Source organism: Crotalus tigris, unplaced genomic scaffold (assembly GCF_016545835.1).
Source record: "Crotalus tigris isolate CLP2741 ecotype Arizona unplaced genomic scaffold, ASM1654583v1 scf7180000018278.843604, whole genome shotgun sequence".
Lineage (NCBI taxonomy): Eukaryota > Metazoa > Chordata > Lepidosauria > Squamata > Viperidae > Crotalus > Crotalus tigris.
The window spans coordinates 113,441-135,601 of NW_024096920.1; the positions used below are offsets into that span (position 1 = coordinate 113,441).

At 41.8% G+C, this 22,161-nt stretch overlaps 1 protein-coding gene across 1 annotated transcript in view; it reads left to right on the forward strand.

Moving 5' to 3' along the window:
- Window positions 1-467: 467 nt before the first annotated feature.
- The window catches only part of CRLF1 (cytokine receptor like factor 1), a 46,202-nt gene continuing 24,508 nt past the window's right edge, over window positions 468-22,161 (forward strand). Inside the window, exon 1 of the mRNA XM_039349455.1 lies at window positions 468-885. Within this exon, the coding sequence (XP_039205389.1) occupies window positions 831-885 (55 nt within the window). The 5' untranslated portion in view covers window positions 468-830. The remainder of the gene's footprint in view (window positions 886-22,161) is intronic.

The following is a 22,161-nucleotide window of genomic DNA, read 5'->3' on the forward strand; positions in this document are numbered from 1 at the left end:
CACCCACGAAAGAAATCGCCCTCCAAGCCAACCAGCGGGGTAAAAGATTTCTTCCACTGACTCAGAAGCGCTCTTTGCAGCTGCCGGTTGAGTAAGAGGCAAAAGGAGGTCAAACGAAGGGAAAAAAAGGGGGAAAAATGAGCTGGAAGATGGGCATTGTTTTGTGCGGGGGGGGGGTTGATTCTGGATCCCTCCCGCCTCTCCTCTTGTAAATCAAAAAGGAGCGGGCCGGTTCTCTATATAACAAGGAGTTGGGGGGGGTCTGGTTTTTGGGGAGGGGACGGGGGGGAATGAGATATTTAGCAAAGGCTTGTTAATTCCAAGTTCATTTCTCTGTCTTCCCCCCCCCATGCTCCACCAAAAGCCCACGGGGCGGGGAAGGGCGGGGTGGGGCGGGGAGTGCAAAAGGCATATTAGAGGACTTGTCAAGTTTGAACTGCTCAGACTAGCTTCGGATAAGCCCTGGTTTGCCTCTCTCTCTATAGATGGTTGGCGGAGGGGGGAGGAGGAGGACGAGAGTAGAAAGGAAAGAAAGAGCGGGGGGGGGGAAGGAAAGTTTGCAGTAGAAGTAAAAAAAAAGAGTAGGAAAGAAAGAGCAAAACAAACAAACAACAAAAAAAAAGATTGGGGTAGAAGTAAAAAAAAAAACCTCCCCCACGCCCCTTTGGCAAACTTTAAAGAAAACTTTGAGAGGTCCTAAAAGGTCCTTCGGGGGGGGGGAAGGAAGAGTTCCTCCCACCCCAAGATATATAGATAGATATATTTTAAAAAATAGGTTCGCGTCCCCCCTTCCTCCTCCCCAATTCCCCAACTCCGTTTTTTGCGCAAGGATGAAACTTTTTCTCTTCTGCTTCTTCCTCGTCCCGCGGGTGGATTCGCGTAGCTGTAAGTAACGCGCTTGGCGGCTCCCACTGACTCTCTCGGACGGATCTCGTCGCTTTTCGGAAGCGGGGACGAAGGTGGTGGGCAGATGGTGGGGTCTCCGTGGGTGGGTGGGAGAAAGGTGGGGGGGAATTAAAACGAGGAGGGGGTCTTGGAAGAAGCAGGCGCGTGGAGGCCCTCGGGACGGGAGGGTGTCCCGTGGGGAGATATCTAACCCAGCCACTCACCCACCCCCAGCTGAAAATAAAATGGCAAAAGATTTGACTCTAATACTGGAATCGATTCCTTCTGTGGCCCAATAAAATATTCTTCTATTCTGTTCTTTTCTTTTAAGGCTTCTTTCAGTTCAGGCTCCAACATTGGCACATGCCATTGTAAAGTAATCATCATTATAATAACACCAATAACCGCTGTAATAATCATATGGGCGATATTTTTTTTTTTAAAAAAGGAATGGCTGACGAACTCTAGATGTTCCCTTTTAAAAGCAGAAAAGAAACAAATCCTTTGCCCGTCATCGGACTTTCTCTCGTGGGTTTCCCCCCTTTTTCTCTATATTATCCTGGCTTCCATTGCTAATTCTTCGGTTATCTTGTTTTTTTTTTTTAAATGCCTCTAGGGATTAGTTTAATCCTTCCGCACCCTTCTTCTAGATCTGAGTTCTCTTTTTTTCTAAATTATAAACTGCCTCCAAGGGATGGGGGGGGGGTGCGTGTTTGTTCGTGGGTATGTGTGGGTATTGCAAGGGAGGTGTTAAACATTTGGAGTAGAGGTTTATTTTAGAGAGAGGTGGAAAGAATTAAAACTGCCTAACCAAACACAAACACACCAGTTATCTGTCTGTCTGTCTGTCCGTCTGTCTTTTCATCTGCCTTCAGATTAAGAAAGTGGGAAGAGGACCGTTTTAATTTTAGATCTGAGTGTGGGTTTTTTGTTTAAGGGAAGGTATTCAAATTCTAGGCATCCTCTTTTATTTTTCAAGCCAACAACATTCTGCTAGAGAGTCCTAATTGATGTATATCTCCATCTTCAAGTCTTCTATAGTAAAAAAATGCTTTCTTCTTCGCTGCACTTCCAGATCAGAGTTGGACACGTTCTGTACTTTTGGCTGAGAGGAATATTTGATATATATATATTCTCAACATGTCAGAAGTTGGAAAAAAATGGGCATCCAGCAAAACTCAAAATATGTATGTGGGGGGGGGGAGGCTTACACACATATTTTTTAGAAAGTTTGCTCTGAGCTGATAGTGAAAAAACACAATGTTCTTCTCTGGAATTATTGTTGGTGATGTGTGTATGTGCCAGGCCAAGGAGGAGGGAGAGAATTGTGAGTTTTTAAAAAGCATTTAAGGCTACCCCCCAAAGGATATTTTAGACCACAAGATTTGTGGTATGTAAAATGTGAAAATTGGAGGGAAAAAATCTTATTCCTCCTTCTCAAACTGAGACTCTGCATTTATTAAATTAAATGTCTGGGTGTATTAACTGGAGAGAAATTTTTCAATTACTTCTGTGTATAAATTGGGACACTCTGAACCTTAAACCCACTCTATTGCACTGCATCCAAAAATATTAAATCCAGAATTTTTGCACAGTTATTTTAGTTTTAGCCATTAGGAATTTTTCTGTTCTTGGGTTTAAGCAGACGTTTTCATTCCAAGTCAGTCTTAGAAAGAATTAATTTTCTTTCTTCATCTTTCTCCAGTCCCAAATGTTGTGCCTTGTAATGCTGGTCAGATTTAACCCAGGGTAAAAAGGATGAGCCAGGATTAGATTAGAGGCTTAATCAGGTCAACCATAAACCTTGGCTAATTTTTTTCTGACAAAGCGTGATGTATGAGACTGCGTGATGTATGAGACTATCTTGAACTGGGGTGGGCGGGTGAGTTAAAGTTAGATACAGAAATGTGTCATAGAGCATCGTCAAAAATAGTGAAACTTCTGTTTATTCTCCTGAATAATAATCCAGCTTCCATATCAAAACAGAGAGATAGTAGTCAATAAATGATTTTTGCCAAAAAAACAACTGCCCCAAATTGATTGCAAGCAATGTTCTGTAGCATTTTAAGGCATGGGTGTTTATGTCCAATGCTATGTTTTTTCTCCGAGAAGGGGGGAAATGACCATTTTGGAAAGGAATTGCAGATCTGCTACTCTAAAATGAGCACTGGTGAAGCCCCTCTTCTCACCCATCCAATTCCTAATATTTTAAATCCCACTGCACAGACTTTGTATGTTACCTCCTAAATAGTTTTCAGAGCACGTTATGGAATAGAAGCTTCAAGTTATGTTTTCTTCTGCCTTAGTGTAGTATCCTCTGGTTTGGATGTCTGTTATTAAAAAAAGAGTCATAGTTAGTTTTGTGCTGGAGAGCATTTCATGCAAAACTTGAGTAAAAGATTCTCATTCTTTTTCTTCCTCTCTTTTTAAGAACATAGACAACCCACCACACTATTTTAATTAAAGTTTATGGACTAGCAAAGAGCCATGTACAATCGGCTAATGTTCATCTGCCCGAACCAGAAAATTAATAGCACAGGGACATGCAGTCCATAAATATCAGGTTGTGATGCACTTCTGCATGGGAAATAGAGAAATCACCTCTTTTGCTTTTAAGGGAGTTCAGAAAATTTATATCTTGCTCTGCAGTGTGGCCTTCCCAGCCTACATATCTGCTGGAAACCCCACCATGGATGTCATCTTGCAAAGCACACAAATTATACAATTCCCCTCAGTTGCACAGGGATGAAATGACTTCCCCGCCTTTTTGGCTCTCTCTTTTCCCGATGTGGTGCCTTCCAAATTTTTTTCAGCTTTTGTTATTCCCTGCCTGTAACTGATTTGAAGATGGGGGCTGCAACCAGGCCTTTGAGCAGCCCCCGGAGGCTGTATTCCAAGGGAACAGGAATTTGATTAAACGTCCTGTCAGTTAACAAGCAATTAATTAAATGCAGTTAGCATGTGATGTTCCCACATTTTAATACAGGGCTGGGCAATGGTTTTTTTCCCATACATTCCCCCCAAATTCTTTGTTACACCGGATGTACAAAAGCAGCACCGGTCTGCAACTCTTTAAAGCAACTGCATCTTTTCCCAGCATCACATGGCAGCTGCAGAGGTTGCACGATTCCAGAAATCGGTACTCTCCAGCACCTTTTCCGAATTATTCCCAAACTGCTGCATAGCTGTAATGGAATTATTTTCCCTTCTGTTCCAATACGACATATAGTGTGGTGGAATTATTTGGAAGGGCCCCAGCAGCTGCAACCAAAATCAGGAAGCCCATAAAAACACGCAGTTTTGCACCATTTGCCCTGGCATGCCAGACTAGAAAAAGTGGCCATAAATAATCCCATAGATGATGGTCATAAACTTAGACTTAAATCAGTTGAGAGCTTGGTTCTCTTTTATTGCCCTCAGTTGTCTTACTTCCCCACCCATCTATTTCTATGGAGTCATCCATTGAGACAGAGGATTTTGACAGGAGTGGAAAGACTGGAGGAATCTCTGTCCTAATGAAGATTGAGCCCACATTTTGCTCTGTGTGTGTGTGTGTGTGTGTGTGTGTGTGTGAGAGAGAGAGAGAGAGAGAGAGAGAGAGAGAGAGTGAGTGAGAGAGAGAAAGAGTGTGTGTGTGTGAGAGAGAGAAAGAGTGTGTGTGTGAGTGAGAGAGAGAAAGAGAGAAAAAGAAAAAGGGCGAGAAAGGAGAGAGAAAGAAAAAGGGATAAAAAGAAAAAGGGAGAGAAAGAAAGAAATGAAAAAGAAAGTGTATTGAAGTGGTAGCATAACTGCAGACAAAAAAACAACAAATCTTCCCTAGGCTAAGCTAAAATGGAGTTGGTGGTTTGGAAAAACTTAATGCCTTATTTACTGGGGTTGGGGGCAGAAGTAAAATTAATTCCCCCCCCCCTTTTGCCGGTATTCCTCTGTTGGGGCACTTTGTTTTGTTGGAAGAATCAGTCAAAAGAGAAGCATGAAACAAAACAGAACATACGCTGGTGTTTTAATCTTTTTTTAAAAAAAAAACAAACCTGAACACATCTGGCATCTCAAAATTTTATAAGAAGGCAAACCTCGATCCTTTCGTAGGTGTCTGCTTGCACATACCAATCAGAGCAAGTGAATTCCCACCAATTCTTTGCTCCTGAGTCTTGCAAATGCAATATTAGGCATTTGTTTCTGGAGAAAATGTTATTGATTCCCTTAGACAGGAGGGAGGGATGCTTGGGGAAGAGAAGCTACAGACACACTCAAAAGAGAGACACAAACGCACACCGCTCTTTATGTCGGGGACAGGAAGGACATATATTTCCACTTTAAGGTGAGAAATTTGTCCCAGGAGTGATGTTTTTAGAGAGCACGCTGTGTGCACAACAAAATTCTGGCTGAGCTTAGGGTGACTGGGCGCCCCCAGGCTAAAATGCTTCTCGGTAAAAAAGTTCCTTTGCATGTAAGGAATGAAACTTAATGCCCAAATAGGATAGGCTCAGAAGAAGAAGAAAAAAATAGCATACCTGTAGGCTAGGATTTTCACTGTGGGGCTGGGCCCCATGGGTGGGGAGTCACAGCTGAAGCCCACCCCCTAACCCCTACCTCCTGAATGCCATTTTTTTTTTCAATTTTTTGGCTTAGGGTTTCTTTCTCTTCATTTGCATCAGCAAAAAAGATAGGAAGCCAGTTAAATATTTACTTAGGATTGAATGGCCCGGCTAGAATAGATGAGTAGTTATAGCAAAGCACAAACCATCAGCCTTTGCTATTCATTTCTGGCAAACTATATTTTGACGCTACCCAAAGCTGTAAAGGGGGAAGGATTTATTTTGAGACCTTGGATTCTTTTTCAACTCTTTTCCGGGTTCTGAAAGAGTCAGATTTGCACCTGGTTTCATCTAAATTTAAGATGTCCAACCTTGGCAACTTTTAAGATTTGTGGCCTTCAGCTCCCAGAATTCCCCAGCCAGTCATGCTGGCTGAAGAATTCTGGGGGCTGAAATCCACAAGTTTTAAATGTCTGTGGAGATTCTCAGTCATCCAGGTCATGGTTGTCCCAAAGGTGCTTTTTCACAAGGCAGCTGTACTTTCTTTTTTCTCTTTGAAGATGTTTCGCTTCTCATCCGAGAAGCTTCTTCAGCTCATGGATGAGAAGCGAAACGTCTTCAAAGAGAAAAAAGAAAGTCCAGTTGCTTCATGAAAAAGCACCTTTGGGACACAAGTTTTAAAGTTGCCAAGGTTGGATTCCCCTGGTCGAAATAATATTCTTTAAAAGTGCTTTTTCAAGAGACAACTGGACTTTCTTGTTTTTCTTTGAAGATGTTTCGCTTCTCATCCGCTAATCAAGTGACTCTGAGGACACAGACAAATCTCCAAGTGGCCTCAACAACTCTCTAAAAGAATACAAATGACCAGCTGTCTGCAAGGAATATAAATCCTTCCATTCCCCACCATCCAGTCAGAGCTGAAGAAGCTTCTTGGATGAGAAGCAAAACGTTTTCAAAGAAAATCAAGAAAGTCCAGTTGCCTCTTTAAAAAGTACCTTTGGGACAACCATGACCTGGGTGATTGAGAATCTCCATAGACCAGGGGTAGGCAACCTTGGCTCTTTTATGACTCGTGGACTTCAACTCCCAGAATTCCTGAGTCAACTATGATGAGGGGAAAGGGAGAGGTTTCCAAGCTGAGCCATGTTGGCTCAGGAATTCTGGGAGTTGAAGTCCACGAGTCATAAAAAAGCCAAGGTTGCCTACCTCTGCCATAGACACATATTCTTTAAAAGTCTATGGAGTTGAGAGGAAGTGACCAATGTCAGGTTATACGTTCAAAATGCCACATAAAATATATGTATTACACTTGGGCTTGTGATAGTGAGACAGAGTATAGATAGTCTTCGATTTACAACCATTCGTTTAGTGACTATTTGAAATTACAATAGCAATGAAAAAAAGTCACTTATGACTGGTCCTCACACCTACAATCCTTATGGTTGCGTGATCAAAATTCAGGTGCTTGGCAACGGGCATGTATTTATCACAATTGCATGTGATCACCATTGGCGACCTTCCCAGCCAGCTTCTGACAAGCAAAGTCAAGGGGAGAACCTGATTTCCCCTAATATCCATGTGATTCACATAACAAGTGCAGTGATTCGTTTAACAACTATGGCTAAAAAGGGTTGTAAAACCAGGCACAACTCATTTAACAACCATTTTGCTTTGTGCTGGAATGCCAGCCCCAATTATAGTCACAAGTTGAGAACAACCTTTAGGCAACATTTCTGAGGTAAAATCCTAGGAGTTGAAAGGCCTCTACTTCTTAAATGAGGCCTGCACGACAAAATTCTACTTGTTGTTGTGCCATATCCGTTATTGGACATTGGTTATCATGTTGGCGATCCTGTTTTTATCAGCAGCCGCACGAAAAAGTGCTGCTGAATTTTATCCAAACCAATCCCTTAGATTTTGAAGCCATGATGTTCTTCTGCCTGGACCTCGTTTGCCTTCAATCTTTCCCTGGAGGATGAAATGGAGTATGCCGTATTTTTCTGGGTGTCGCATCACTTGTCCAAAATATTCTAATTTTCGTTTTTTAATTGTTTTGATGATTTCCCTTGGCTTTTCCAGGCGGCTTATCACCCCCTCATTTCTTATCTTGTCAACCCAGCTTATATGTAACAGCCGCCTGTAAATCCAAATCAAATGCTTCTTGTCTCTTTAAGTGGCCTTCTGTCAGAGACCAACTCTCTACTCCATAGAGCAGGATAGAAATAATATAACATCTGACAAACCTGATTTTCAATCTTAAGCTTATGTCGTGACTGCAGAAGACCTTTTTCATTTTGAAGAATGCTTTTTCGAACTTTCTCTATCCTTGTCTTTACTTCAGTGGTCATGTCCCAGCTTTCATGTAAATTAGAACCGAGGTGCGTGATCCTTTCAACTTTTTCCAATGGCATTCCTTCTGAATTTATTGGTGGTAAATTAACGGGTTGTTTGCTGACAACCAGGATCTTGGTTTTTGAGGTGTTAAGCTTCAAGCCGTATTTTTCAGATATTTCTGCGACTCTGTTGATGAGGAGCTGAAGGTCTTCATATTTACTAGCAAGCAAAACTATATTATCAGCATATCTTAAATTGTTAATCCAAACACCGTTTACTTTGATGGCAGCATCAATGTTTTCCAGTGCCTCATTGAAGATTGATTCAGAGTAGATATTGAACAACAATGGAAATAGAATACATCCCTGTCTGACCCCTCTTCATATTTCTGCATCAGCTATTTTTGGCCTACCTGATGCCAATATAGATTCTTTATGATTTGGACGTCTTTGTCATCTAGTCCCCCTTATTTCAGGATTTCTAATAGTTTCTAATAGTTTGGAACGGAATAATAGAATAGAATAGAACAGAAATAGAGCAGAGTAGAGTAGTTTGGAATGGAATGGAATAATAGAATGGAATGGAATAATAGAATGGAATGGAAGAATAGAATAGAATAGAATAGAATAGAATAGAATAGAATAGAATAGAATAGAATAGAATAGAATAGAATATAGAATGGAATGGAATAGCTTTATTATCATTTTCCTATATACATATTGACATACATTAAAATGAAAAAGATTCTAGCATGCTGAGAGCAAACCAAATTGGGGGAGATTAATCTGAAATCTTCTGCTAATATAAAGTAGTTCTCAGTTTGCAACTATTTGTTTATGATCATTTGAAGCTACAATGGCATTGAAAAAAGGGACTTATGACCGTTTTGCGCACTTATGACCATTGCAGCATCCCCATGGTCACGTGATCAAAATTGAGATGTTTGGTACCTGGTTCATATTTATGACGGTTAGGGTTAGGGTTGCAGTGTCCCCAGGTCATGTGATCATCTTTTGCAATCTTCTGACAAGCAAAGTCAATGGGGAAGCCAGATTCACTTAACAACCGTGTTACTAACTTAACAACTGTAGTGATTCACTTAATAACATGACAGGTCGTATAATGGGGCAAAATTCATTTGACAACTATCTTGCTTAGCAACGGAAATTTGGGACTCAGTTGTGGTTGTAAGTTGAGAACTACCTGTATGTATTCAGCCAAAGGCTATTGTTCTGCTGGCCAAGAGCGTTAACTCTTGTTCTGCTTTGCAGTGCCAAGACAGAACCCATTTTTTCCTAGTTTTGGGATTTTATAAATGAATGAACGAAGGAATGAACACACAAACGAATCAATCAATCAATCAATCAATTAATCCAGAATGCTACTATGAACAGCTGACTAACGGGAGCCTGTTATTTTTATTTTTTCCTACCATCTTTATTAGCTTCTTATATATTTCCCATTTCTGGTGGAGGGAGTAAAGTGCCTTATAGCAGCTTATTAACTTATTTTATTAAAATTATATTTTTCATAAGAAAATTTGGATGGCTTAGAGATGAAGCAATTTATTACTCTTTTGCCATAAGACAATCTGCATCAAGAAATGTAGCAGCCTTGCAGACAATTTTTGGATGGGTGTGAATTAGTACAGAACAGGCTACCGCATGCAAGTGTGGCCTGAAACTCTAAGGCAGTGATGGCGAACCTTTTAGGTTGTCCAAACTGCAACCCAAAACCACTTATGTATCGCCAAGTGCCGGGTGGGCGTGGCCCGCTGGGTGGGCGTGGCTACAGTGATCATGGCAGATGGGTGGGCGTGGCCATCTTGATGTTGCTCCTGGGGAGGGATGCCTGTGGGGGCCAGGCAAGGTTGGGGAGATCCAGGGGGTCTTTGGTGGGTGGGGCGATGGGCAGGAGGCTTGTCCTGCGGGGTGAGGTGAGGCAAGGCGAGACAGGGCGGGGGTGCCATTGTCGCAGGGCAAGGCAAGGCAGGGGCCGGGGCGGCTGCTGCCTGACACCATTGGCCCTTGCACACAGAGACCAGTGAGCGCATGAGTGCTGGAATGCATCTGGCTATATGGGACCTCAGCGAGTTAGCGGGAGGCTGGTTGAAGAAGACAGTTGCCATCTCTGGGGCATGGCGCGCGTGCCCACAGAGAGGGCTCTGAGTGCCACCTCTGGCACACGTGCCATAGGTTCGCCACCACTGCTCTAAGGCTATATGGAGCTGGGAGTCATATTTTATTCATTTATTTGATTTTTCTCCTGCTTTTATTAGTGTTCAAATATCCATTCCACCACAAGAGGGAGACAAAGAGGAGGGTTTTTTTCTATTTCTTTGCTGCAATCTAGTGGTCACACATAGAATTGCAGTTGAAATTGGTTACCTCAGGGTCTGTTAAATTCTTTCTGATCCCATGTTAAAAATGGGTTCCCTCCCTATTTTATGGCAAGCATTGGAAAATTATTGTGGGTAATTTCCACTTCAATTTACACTCAGCACACTCCAGATCAGAGCAAGTGTGCATACTCCATTCAGATGAGCTAGCAAAAAGTATAGCTTGAGGCTTATTTATAAAATAGTATCAAACTTCAAAAGTAATTAATTGGCAAAAGGAGGATAAAAGGCAAGTGGGGAGAGTGAGAGAGAACAACAGGCAAGAATTTAAATTATCTGTATATCACCAGGCTTTTCAGAGCCACTGAAGTAATACTGAGAGTAATTAGCATGGATTACCTCAAAGGGAGGCACTTTAATTATTCCAGCCTTAACCCTTTTATGTGCAAAACTGCAGCAGAATAGAAATAGAAAGGAGGGCACCAGGTGATCCCTCTTCTATGCTAAACCCTGAAGGAATGGATGGGAACAACACATCCAGCAAATAAAAGGAAAGAGATAAAATCTGGAATATATGTCCTAAAATGATCTCAGTATAATAACAAAAATAAAGAAAAAGCAAATTGCAACTGGTAAAGCCAGGAAAATGTGCTTGGCATTTTCCTGGGCATGAAACATCATATTTACTTTTGTATATTTATTCAGTTTTCCAGATTCCCAGGGACAAAACTATAAAAGGAGGAGAGCTCCCCTAAAGCATTAAATACAGACTTTGCAACATAACTCATGTCCTGCTTGCTCTTTTGAATGCTATATAGCAGGGGTCTTCACAGTTGGCAACTTTAAGACTTGTGGACGTCAAGTCCCAGAATTCCTCAGTCAGCCAGGGCTGGCTGAAGAATTCTGGGAATTGAAGTCCACAAGTCTTAAAGTTGCCAAGTTTGAAGAGCCCTGCTATATAGCATCCTGGACTTACGACGATTCATTTAACGACAAGCTTAGGGAAAAAAGTGCTAACAAAGGTGACTTGCATCAGTCCTCCTACTTGTAGCAACTTCCCTGTGTAGTTACATGATCAAAAGTCAGGCACTTGGCAGCTGGCTTGTATTTATGACAACTGCAGCAGCCCAGAGTCACATGATTGCCATATCCAACTGTTTCTGAGGTTTCCAACCAGCAAAATCAATAGGGGAATCTTGATTCGCTTAATGACCACATGATTCACTTAACAATTGTGGCAAAACAGTCATCAAATCAGGTGTGACTCGATTAAGGACCATATCACTTAGTGATGGAAATTCCCATCCCAAGTAGTTGTAAGTCAAGGAATGCCTGTAACTTGGCTATATTTTAAATGCTTTGGTGCGCTGATTAAGATGTCAGCAGTGAGGACTTAATTGAGGCTGGCAATTACGGTCAGAAGCCATGACAGTCATAAATTGGAGCATAACATAACCAGACCTGATCATATGACCTTTTTTGTAGCGGTTATTAAGCAAACGTGGCAAACCATTAAGCAAATGTTGCAATATTTGTTATGGGACTTTTTTTTTTTTTGCTGGAAACTGTGCGTTTCTACCCAAACTGTGGTACATCACAGTCACGTGACTGCCGGGGGGGCGGGGGGGCTGGAAACGATTGTAAATCCAGGTTGATTGCTGAGCATTCAAAATGCAATGTCAAAAATTTGAAACTGGGTGATAAGTAGCTTTTGGGAGAGTCCATCGTAACTTCAAATGGTTGCTAAGCAATTAGTCGTAAGCTGAGGCCTACCTCTATTGCTGGACCATCCCTGGGTATCTGCATCAGAAAAGTCACACTGTGACCGTTTGTGATTCAACACGCCTGAAAAAGGGCAAGCTTCAAACCTGCATTCTTGGTTGCCATTTTGACTTTTTTGCCCTCTCCCCCTTCTTCCATGTAGAGGAGGACCTTGAGAGGGTGGCTTGATTTCTTCTACCCAGACGATAAAGCTATCTAGCTGCGTCTTCAAGCTATTTCGGTTTCCCAAAGCTGGACGGTTGACTTCTCTTTCGTTCTCTTTATTGTGTGAAAGTTTTGAAGCCGGTGAGCAGCAGCTGGTGGCTGAGGCTCTGTTTGTGTGGAGTGAATTGCTTGGTGTGATTTTATTCTTTGGGTTTATTTTGTTTTACACGGTTCAGTCTGAGCCACTGCTTTGCGTTGTTGTACGAAAGCACTTGCAAACCCAGCAGGGGGGAAATAATTATTTTAAAATTCAAATATAAGCTAAGCTGGTCACCTGGGGCACATTTACAAATAAATCAATCCCAGAATGGATTATGTTTAATGTGGAATGTAACACCAGAATATGATTATAGCCACTGTCTTTTTATTATAGAGGAACCCTGGAAAAAAGGAATAGAAACTGCAGTATTTGCTTGAGTTCTTGTTGGTGTTCTGCATTGCTACAGTTCCCTTTTCAATGTACAGATAGTCCTCAAATTACAACAGTTTATTTAGTGATAGTTCAAAGTTACAACAGCACTGAAAAAAGTGACCTAGGACGATTTTTCCCACTTACTGCTGTTACAGCATGTTCATAAGCACATAATCAAAATTCAAACGTTTGGCAAGTGACTCGTATTTATGACGGTTGCAATGTCCCAGGGTCATGTGATCCAATTTTGCGATGTTCTGACAAGCAAAGTCAATAGAGAACCCAAATTCACTTAACAGCCATGTTACTATTTAAGCATTGTAGTGATTCAATTAACAAGTGTAACAAGAAAGGTCGTTAAATGTGACAAAATTTACTTTTAACAAATGTTTCATCGAGCAACATAGGTTTTGGGCTCAACTGTGCTCATAAGTCAAGGACTACCTGTATTGATTTAAGTTTGTGAACTTGAGCCGAAGGATAATAATTCTTCCTTTCCCTTTGCCACCAAAATTATCTTAGGTGGCTATAGAAGTTTGTGAAATGAATGAATGGATGAATTAATTAACGAAGTCACTGTTCTGTTTCTTTTCCTTTTTTTTTCTATGCTGTTGAGATGCTGTGACAGCCTGAAAGTGGGAGAAACTGTAATAATGGTTGGAATGGACTCCTTGCTTGATACTGTGAAAAAAGACCTTAAATCAGTGGTTCTCAACCTTTTTAATGCCGCGACCCCCAACTGGTTGTAAGTCGAGGACTACTCAACCGGTCGTAAGTCGAGGACTACTCAACTGGTGCAGCACCGTTTGCAGAATGGGACTTTTGGCAGGCTCAGCAGGGCAGAGACAGCCTGGGCAATTCCTATTGGCTTTTGAAAGCCAATAGAATTAGACTCTATTCAAGAGAGTCTATTCTATTGGCTTTCAAAAGCCAATAGAATAAAAGGGAGTAGCACAGCTAAGGAAAAGGGGGAAAAAATGGCGGACTGCGTTGTTTGGTGACCCCTGTGAAATGGTCGTTCGACCCCAAATGGGGTCCTGACCCACAGGTTGAGAACCATTGATCTAGCATATAATATACTACCAGAAGAACCATTGGAAGAGGAGTTAAGAATTCTAAGCATTATTCTGAGCTGTGACCGTGAAATGATAATCTCCATTTATCTGCAATATCAACTTAGAAAAAAATTTATATTGCTTCTAATCAAATTCACTCTGTTCCACTGCCTGGGTCTTCATCATTTTTCAAAAACTACAGAAATGAATCCCAGGCTTCTAAAGTTTAGGGCTTGATATTTAAATATTGATTTAAGTTGTCAGTTTTGATGCTTCTCCAGCGGAGTGGATGCTTTGTATTTTTCTATATTATTTCACTGAAAAGCATCTCCTCATTTAAAACAAACGGATACAATTCTACAGTCCGGACATAGGGTGAATTTAGAAATGACTGTAACTTTAGACTCTCCAAAGCAACCCCAAATTGTTGACTATTTAGTCCTAAAGAATGATTTAAGTATAGGTAGTCCTTAATTCATTTAACTCAGCGGCTCCCAGCCTTTTCTATACCCCGCACCCCTAGAACGCTTCTGATATATTCTCGCACCCCTTACCAAAGTTTGAAATAACGGCAACAAATTATAGTGTATAATTTTGAAAACCCAAGTTTTCGCACCCCCTGGAATATCGTCTAGCACCCCCGGTTGGGAACCCCTGATTTAACAAATATTTGAAATTACAATGAAAAAAGTGACTTGAAACCTGTCCTCACTGCAGCATCCCCATGGTCACGTGATCAAATGTCAGATGCTTGGCAATTATCACGTACTGCTTGCAGTGTCCCAGTTACGTGACCTTCCCAGCTGGTCTCCAACAAACAATGGGGGGGGGGGAAAGCCAAATTCACTTAATGGCCACATGATTCACTTAACAACTGCAGTGATTTCCTAAACAACTGTGGCAAAAAAGGTCATAAAATGGGGTGTGACTCACTTAACCAAATGCTTGGCTTAACAATGGAAATTCTGATCCAGATTGTGGTTGTAAATGTAGTCATAATAATAGAACATCTCAAACTTAACCATTGTTGAAAGAAAGACAAAAATGTCTGGATAGTGGAGACAGCAGAATGGAAGAGAAAGACCACTGGAGAAGGTAACAAAATATAAAGACCTGCAAATAGAAATAGAAGGACTGTGGCAAAAGACAGCAAAGATAGTCCCACTAGTGATTGCTGTCTTGGGTGCAATCCCAAAACATCTGGAGCACCCCTTAAACACTATCAGCATTGATAAATTCTCCATCAGTCAATTGCAAAAAGCAGCTTTACTTAGAGCAGCTTACATCCTGCGACGATACCTCAGTATTATAAAACATGTAATAATTCTCACTATTTTTTTTTAAAAAAATCTCCCTCCTAGCCACTTTTCTCTTTGTTTGAATTAAAGTTTCTGCTTAATTTGTACATTGTAATTTTTGGGGGGAGGGGGTGTATAGTGGGGGAAGGATATAGAAGTAAATGTGAAGTTTGCATAACCAGAAAACAAACCAAATTAAAACCTATTCAAATTATTCAATAATAATGTTATTATTATATCCCAGATCCTTAGGAAGTACTCAATAGGTAGATAAATATATGAAATGGTGAAATGGTCGTTCGACTCCAAATGGGGTCCCGACCCACAGGTTGGGAACCACTGCCTTAAATGTTACAAAACAGTGGCCCCCAACCTTTTGGGCACCGGGGACTGGTTCCTTGGAGAGAAGTTTTTCTGCAGAATGGAGGGAGTGTGGTTTTGCGTGCTGCATGCATCCCATGGATGGGGCTTCACTTGTTTGAATGGCCCGGTTGCTGGCATGCCACAGACTGGTACCAGTCCACAGCCCGAGGATTGGGGACCCTGGTATAAAATCAATGTACAGCTTATCCTCAATTTACGACTGGTTGCTTAGTGACCATTCAAAGTTATGACTTACATTGGGGTTCAAAGTTCCAATAGCTTCTCTCCCATGGTCATGTGATTGCATTTTCCTTGCTTGGCAGCTTGCATTTACAGCTGTTTGCAGCATGCCATGGTCATGTTATGAATTACAAAATAGGCAGGCCCCATAACTGTCGTAACTCAAGGTCTACCTGTATACAGCTAATCTGCCAGTTGATTGTGGAATGCTTTGTTTCCCCAAAAGAGGCACCTTGAAAGAAAAATCTGCTATTCCCACACGTGTAATGCCATGCATAAAAGAACACAAAGACATTGTTACAGCAATGCCATTGTATAGTTCTGTGCAGCTTTCCTTGGCTGTATTACAGTTTGTTGGGAGATGGGAAACCGAGGCCCGCCCCCCAAAGAATTCCTTTTTCCATTCTGCACTCTCATGAACCTCCCAAGCACTGGGATGTGAACACCTGGATTAGTTTGACCGAATTCCTTCTCTTTACTGAGGTCATAAGGCCCCAATTAGCAGACTTGGCCAATTCCCCATTTCAATCAAGCTGTCTCAGGTATTACAACTCTTTGGGATCTGGAAGAGAAAACCGTGTGGTCCCTCGGGAGCAAAAAGGAGAGTTTGTATGTTAAAACTTTGCCAGCGTGAACAGATTTCAATCATACTGGTGTGTAATGATCCTCAGCATCCTGGAATCAGCTTTTCAGAGGCAAACCTCTAGATTTTTTTTAATTTTTTTTTTAAAAAGTGGGTTGATTTGAACCAAGAAGAAAAGAAGGAAAAAAATTGTGTAGTTTTATTCCATCAGGGGATCTGTCTACTATAAAACCACAACAGTAGCCAGATTTCTCTTAGGAAGAGAAAATTTATAATAATTAGGGGTGAATTTAATATTAGGGAAGTTCAGGTTTAAAGACTTGGCTTACAGGATGATCTGGCTAGTCATTACCTGTTAGCATAACCAGCTTGGATGTCCTGTTTTAGACATGCCAGTTGGTTCAAATAAAGTTTCTTCTATTATTGTTATTTTGGTCCGTCACATAGTCAGCCAGATGTTCAGACTGGATGTGATATATCTATCTACCTATTGAGTACTTTCTAAAGATCTGGGATATAATAATAAAACTATTATTGAATAATTTGAATAGGTTTTAATTTGGTTTGTTTTCTGGTTATGCAAACTTCACATTTACTTCTATATCCTTCCCCCACTATACACCCCCTCCCCCCAAAAATTACAGTGTACAAATTAAGCAGAAACTTTAATTCAAACAAAGAGAAACATGGCTGGGAGGGAGATTTTTTTAAAAAAAATAGTGAGAATTATTACATGTTTTATAATATTGAGGTATCGTTGCAGGATGTAAGCTGCTCTAAGTGAAGCTGCTTTTTGCAATTGACTGATGGAGAATTTATCAATGCTGATAGTGTTTAAGGGGTGCTCCAGATGTTTTGGAATTGCACCCAAGACAGCAATCACTATTGGGACTATCTTTGCTGTCTTTTGCCACAGTCCTTCTATTTCTAGTTGCAGGTCTTTATATTTTGTTACCTTCTCCAGTGGTCCTTCTCTTCCATTCTGCTGTCTCCAGGTACTGCCCTGTCCACTATCCAGACATTTTTGTCTTTCTTTCAACAATTGTTAAGTTTGAGATGTTCTATTAGTATGACTACATTTACAACCACAATCTGGATCAGAATTTCCATTGTTAAGCCAAGCATTTGGTTAAGTGAGTCGCACCCCATTTTATGACCTTTTTTGCCACAGCGGTTTAGGAAATCACTGCAGTTCTTAAGTGAATCATGTGGCCATTAAGTGAATTTGGCTTCCCCCCCCATTGTTTGTTGGAGACCAGCTGGGAAGGTCACGTAACTGGGACGCTGCAAGCAGTATGTGATAGTTGCCAAGCATCTGACTTTTGATCACGTGACCATGGGGATGCTGCAATGAGGACCGGTTTCAAGTCACTTTTTTCATTGTAATTTCAAATATTTGTTAAATCAGGGGTTCCCAACCGGGGGTGCTTGCACCCCCTGGGGGTGCTAGACGATATTCCAGGGGGTGCGAAAACTTGGGTTTTCAAAATTATACACTACAATTTGTTGCCGTTATTTCGAACTTTCGTAAGGGGTACGAGAATATATCAGAAGCGTTCTAGGGGTGCAGGGTATAGAAAAGGCTGGGAGCCGCTCTGTTAAATGAATTAAGGACTACCTATACTTAAATCATTCTTAAGACTAAATAGTCAACAATTTAGGGTTGCTTTGGAGAGTCTGAAGTAACAGTCATTTCTAAATTCATCCTATGTCCAGACTGTAGAATTATATCCGTTTGTTTTAAATGAGGAGATGCTTTTCAGTGAAATAATATAGAAAAATACAAAGCATCCACTCCGCTGGAGAAGCATCAAAACTGACAACTTAAATCAATATTTAAAGATCAAGCCCTAAACTTTAGAAGCCTGGGATTTATTTCTGTAGTTTTTGAAAAATGATGAAGACCCAGGCAGTGGAACAGAGTGAATTTGATTAGAAGCAATATAATTTTTTTTCTAAATTGATATTGCAGATAAATGGAGATTATAATTTCACGGTCACAGCTCAGAATAATGCTTAGAATTCTTAACTCCTCTTCCGATGGTTCTTCTGGTAGTATATAATATGTTAGATACAAAGGAGGAAAAATTGCAAGGTCAGAACTGAAGTGGAGGTGGAGTTTTTCCAACTATAATCTTCACAACCTGGGATTGCACCCTGAAAACCTGTTGGGGTTCCATGAGAGATATGGGGCAAAAGAAAAATTTAATCAGGCAAAGCTATTTTTTACTGCTAAAGGTTGGCCTCCTTATCAGATACTCTGAAAATTATTTTTTTAATAGATTCGGCAGGCTGGAACACTTTGCAAATCTCCTGCTCAGTCCTCTTGTTTTAAATGTAATTGCAATGATTACTTTCCACTATTTAATAATTCTTTCTTCTTATCACTTCTGTAATGATACTCTCCTTGTGATTCTTCAGAAGGGCTTTGAAAATAAGGAATATGGAGGCTAAACCATGATGAACAATTGAGGGAACTGGGTATGTCTAATCCAGGGGTAGGCAACCTTGGCTCTTTTATGACTCGTGGACTTCAACTCCCAGAATTCATGCTGAGGGGAAAGGGAGAGGTTTCCAAGCTGAGCCATGCTGGCTCAGGAATTCTGGAGTTGAAGTCCACGAGTCATACAAGAGCCAAGGTTGCCTACCCCTGGTCTAGTCTAACAAAGAGAAGGACTAAGGATGATATGATAACAGCCTTCCAATATTTGAGGGGCTGTCACAGAGAAGAGGGAGTCAATTTATTCTCTAAAGCACCTGAAGGCAGGACTAGTAGTAACAGGTGGAAAATCACTACAGAGAGAAGCAACCTAGAACTAAGGAGAAATTTCCTGATAGTGAGAACAATCAGTGGAAAGGCTTGCCTCCAGAAGTTGTGGGTGCTCCATCACTGCAAGTTTCTAAGAAGAAATCGGACAACCATTTGTCCAGATTGGTATAGGTTCTCCTGCTTGAACAGGGGGTTAGACTAGATGACTTCCAAAGTCCCTTCCAATCCTATTATTCTGTGTTCTTGTCTTCTAGCTATTTAAAAAAAAGGTAAAGGAATCCCTGCAGATTTTACTCCACTAATTGTTGCCAACTATAGGGGCAATGCTCATCTCCTTTTCAAGGCCATTGTTGTCCGAAGACATTTCCAGGGTCATGTGGCCAGCAGGACATCATGGAGCGCTGTTATCTTCCCATTGAAGTGGAACCTACTCACATTTGCATGCTTTCAAACTGCTAAATTGGCAGGAGGTGGGGCGAGGACAGGAGCTTATCCTGTTGCGTGGTGCTTGGATCTCAATCCTGGATTACCAGCTTTCCAGATGACAAACCCCTGAGCCACTGCGCCGCCCTCTATTTCTCACCTTGAACTGAGTTAAACAGTGCATTATAAGGCAACACTTTCTGGACCAAGGTACCTCAAAAGGGCTAATTTACAGAATGTGTTCAAAATCCAGGACTCGTGACTCCCAGGGAAAGAAAGTTTGGGAAACCTGTGGCTGCTTCAGTGTTACTGGCTGCTGCTGCAGCACTGTGCTTATCTGATCTTCATTTTCAGTGTTCTGTGACAGTTTCCCAGCCAGTCTCACAATCCCTTGTTTCCCCCTTCCCCCAAGCAGAAGGCATTTACCGGTAGGGTAGGGTAGAGTAGGGTAGGGTAGGGTAGGGTAGGATAGGGTAGGGTAGGGTAAGGAGGTTTTTCAAGACACCCTGCCAGATTCTGACAAGAAAACTCAGTAGGGAAGCTGGAAAGAAGTTACTCCTGCTCTCTGCTTTTTTACCCACCCTTGGTCTTTCTGCTTCTCTGTTTTGGAAGGAAATGTTTCTGAAGTGATGACCTAACACAGTGATGGCGAACCTTTTAGAGACCGAGTGCCCAAAAACTGGCCCTGCCTCTGCTCCAACCTCTGCCCCACCCCTGCTCCACCCCCACTCTGCCCCACCCTGCCTGCCCACAGGGCCACTCACCGCCTCCAGGGCCTGCCGCAGATCACCCAGGCAGCCCAGCAGCACCATGGCAGCCACCCTTTGCCACGCCCTGCAGCATCAAGTGTGCGCGTGGGGGCGTGAGGACAGAGTCTTGTCTACGCTGCCTGGCTGCCATGTCCTTGGCTGCGCTGCTCCGCATGGGCCACGCTCAGGGGCGACTCTCCTCCAGGGAGGCTGCTGGTGAGGAGGGGGTCGCGGGCGGAGGCGAGGCTGGGGCAACGGCATGTGTGCCCACAGAGAGGGCTCCGAGTGCTGCTTCTGGCACCCATGCCATAGGTTTGCCACCACTGACCTAACAGAACAGGGATTGTCTAGTTACATTTAAAACTTGTAGACAATATATGGGAATAATGCAAGAGCACCCATAGGGAGAACTGAAAGAGCAGCTGGGACTGAAGCCCCACCTATTTCTTGAATGCATATAAAAAGGGGGGCAGGGCTTTGCTTGCCCAGATGCAGCTGCCATTTTGATTTTGTTGACACTTCCACCAACACCCCAACACTCACGAATCTGAGGTTTCAGACCATGGACCTCTGAAATCAGAGGATGCCCTCAAAGAAGAAAAAAATTCAGGTGGTCTTTGACTTACAATCACAATTGAGCCCAAACTTTCTGTTGCTAAGCAAGACGGTTGTTAAGTGAATTTTGCCCCATATTATGAACTTTCTTGACACAGTTGGTAAGCGAATCACTGCAACTGATAAGTTAGTAACCTGGTTGTTAAGTGAATCCGGCTTCCCCCGTTGACTTTGCTTGTCAGAAGGTCGCAAAAGGGGATTATATGACCTCGTCGTAAATATGAGCCAGTTGCCAAGCATCCGAATTTTGATCCCATGACCATGGAGAGGGTGCAAGGTTGTAAGTGTGGAAAATGGCCATCAGTCACTTTTTTCATGTGCTGTTATAACTTTGAATGGTCACTAAAGCAGTGGTTCTCAACCTGTGGGTCGGGACCCCATTTGGGGTCGAACGACCATTTCACGGGGGTCGCCAAACAATGTAGTCCGCCATTTTTCCTCCCTTTTCCTTAGCTGTGCTACTCCCTTTTATTCTATTGGCTTTTGAAAGCCAATAGAATAGACTCTCTTGAATAGTCTAATTCTATTGGCTTTCAAAAGCCAATAGGAATTGTTCAGACTGTCTCTGCCCTGCTGAGCCCGCCAAAAGGCCCATTCTGCAAACGGTGCTGCACCAGTTGAGTAGTCCTCGACTTACGACCGGTTGAGTAGTCCTCAACTTACGACCGGTTGGGGGGTCACGGCATTAAAAAGGTTGAGAACCACTGCACTATAGGAACGATTGTAAGTCGAGGACCAACTCTAGTAGCTTATTTTAAGTCTATTGTTAATACAAAATAACCTACAATTTAAGTTATTTTATATATTTTACTAATAGACAATGACCATATGTATGCACAATACATTTTTTTACCCACCCACAGATACAGTAAACAAGATGCATGATTTTCACTAATGCACAGCATCAGTTGTTATGATTTTGGCATCAATTCCCATTTTAATTCTTTCCACTCTCCCAGCTTGTTCCTATTTCCCTCCCCCCCCCCATGTGTCGTCTTCTGCTTTTTCTTGTGTTTTTTAAAGAATAACTCAAGCATAAAAAGTATATCTGAGAAAAGCTACGGATGTCCATTAGGTTTTTACAGAACTGTAAATGTCCCGGGATTAAGCAACGTTTCCCGTTTAAATAAACACCAGAGTTAAATATATATATCTATTATGGCTAGCAATGGCACCGTGCACTTGACCGCTCATTCATCAATGCATTAATCTAAAAAAAAAATCTTTCTTTGTCACCCTTCCAGTGTTTAAGCAGCTTCTGAAAGTTAAAACTGTGTGACAAGACACACTCCTGCTCATTTTTTTTTTTAATAGAGGGGGTGGTAGAAGGAAAAGACTTCTGCCTTGTAAATTTTGCAGGTTTGTTTCTGCAAATCATCAGACTTGAGTGATGAATTCCCTTCAGCCTTCATTTTGGCACCATCTCCTCTTCTTTCCCATAAGTAGGAGCTAAACTCAAGAACCTTCGTTGGTCTTTCTTTCTGGAGCTATATGATCAAAATATAGGTAGTCCTTGACTTACAACAGTTCATTTAGTGACCGTTCAAAGTTATAACAGCACAGAGAAAAGTG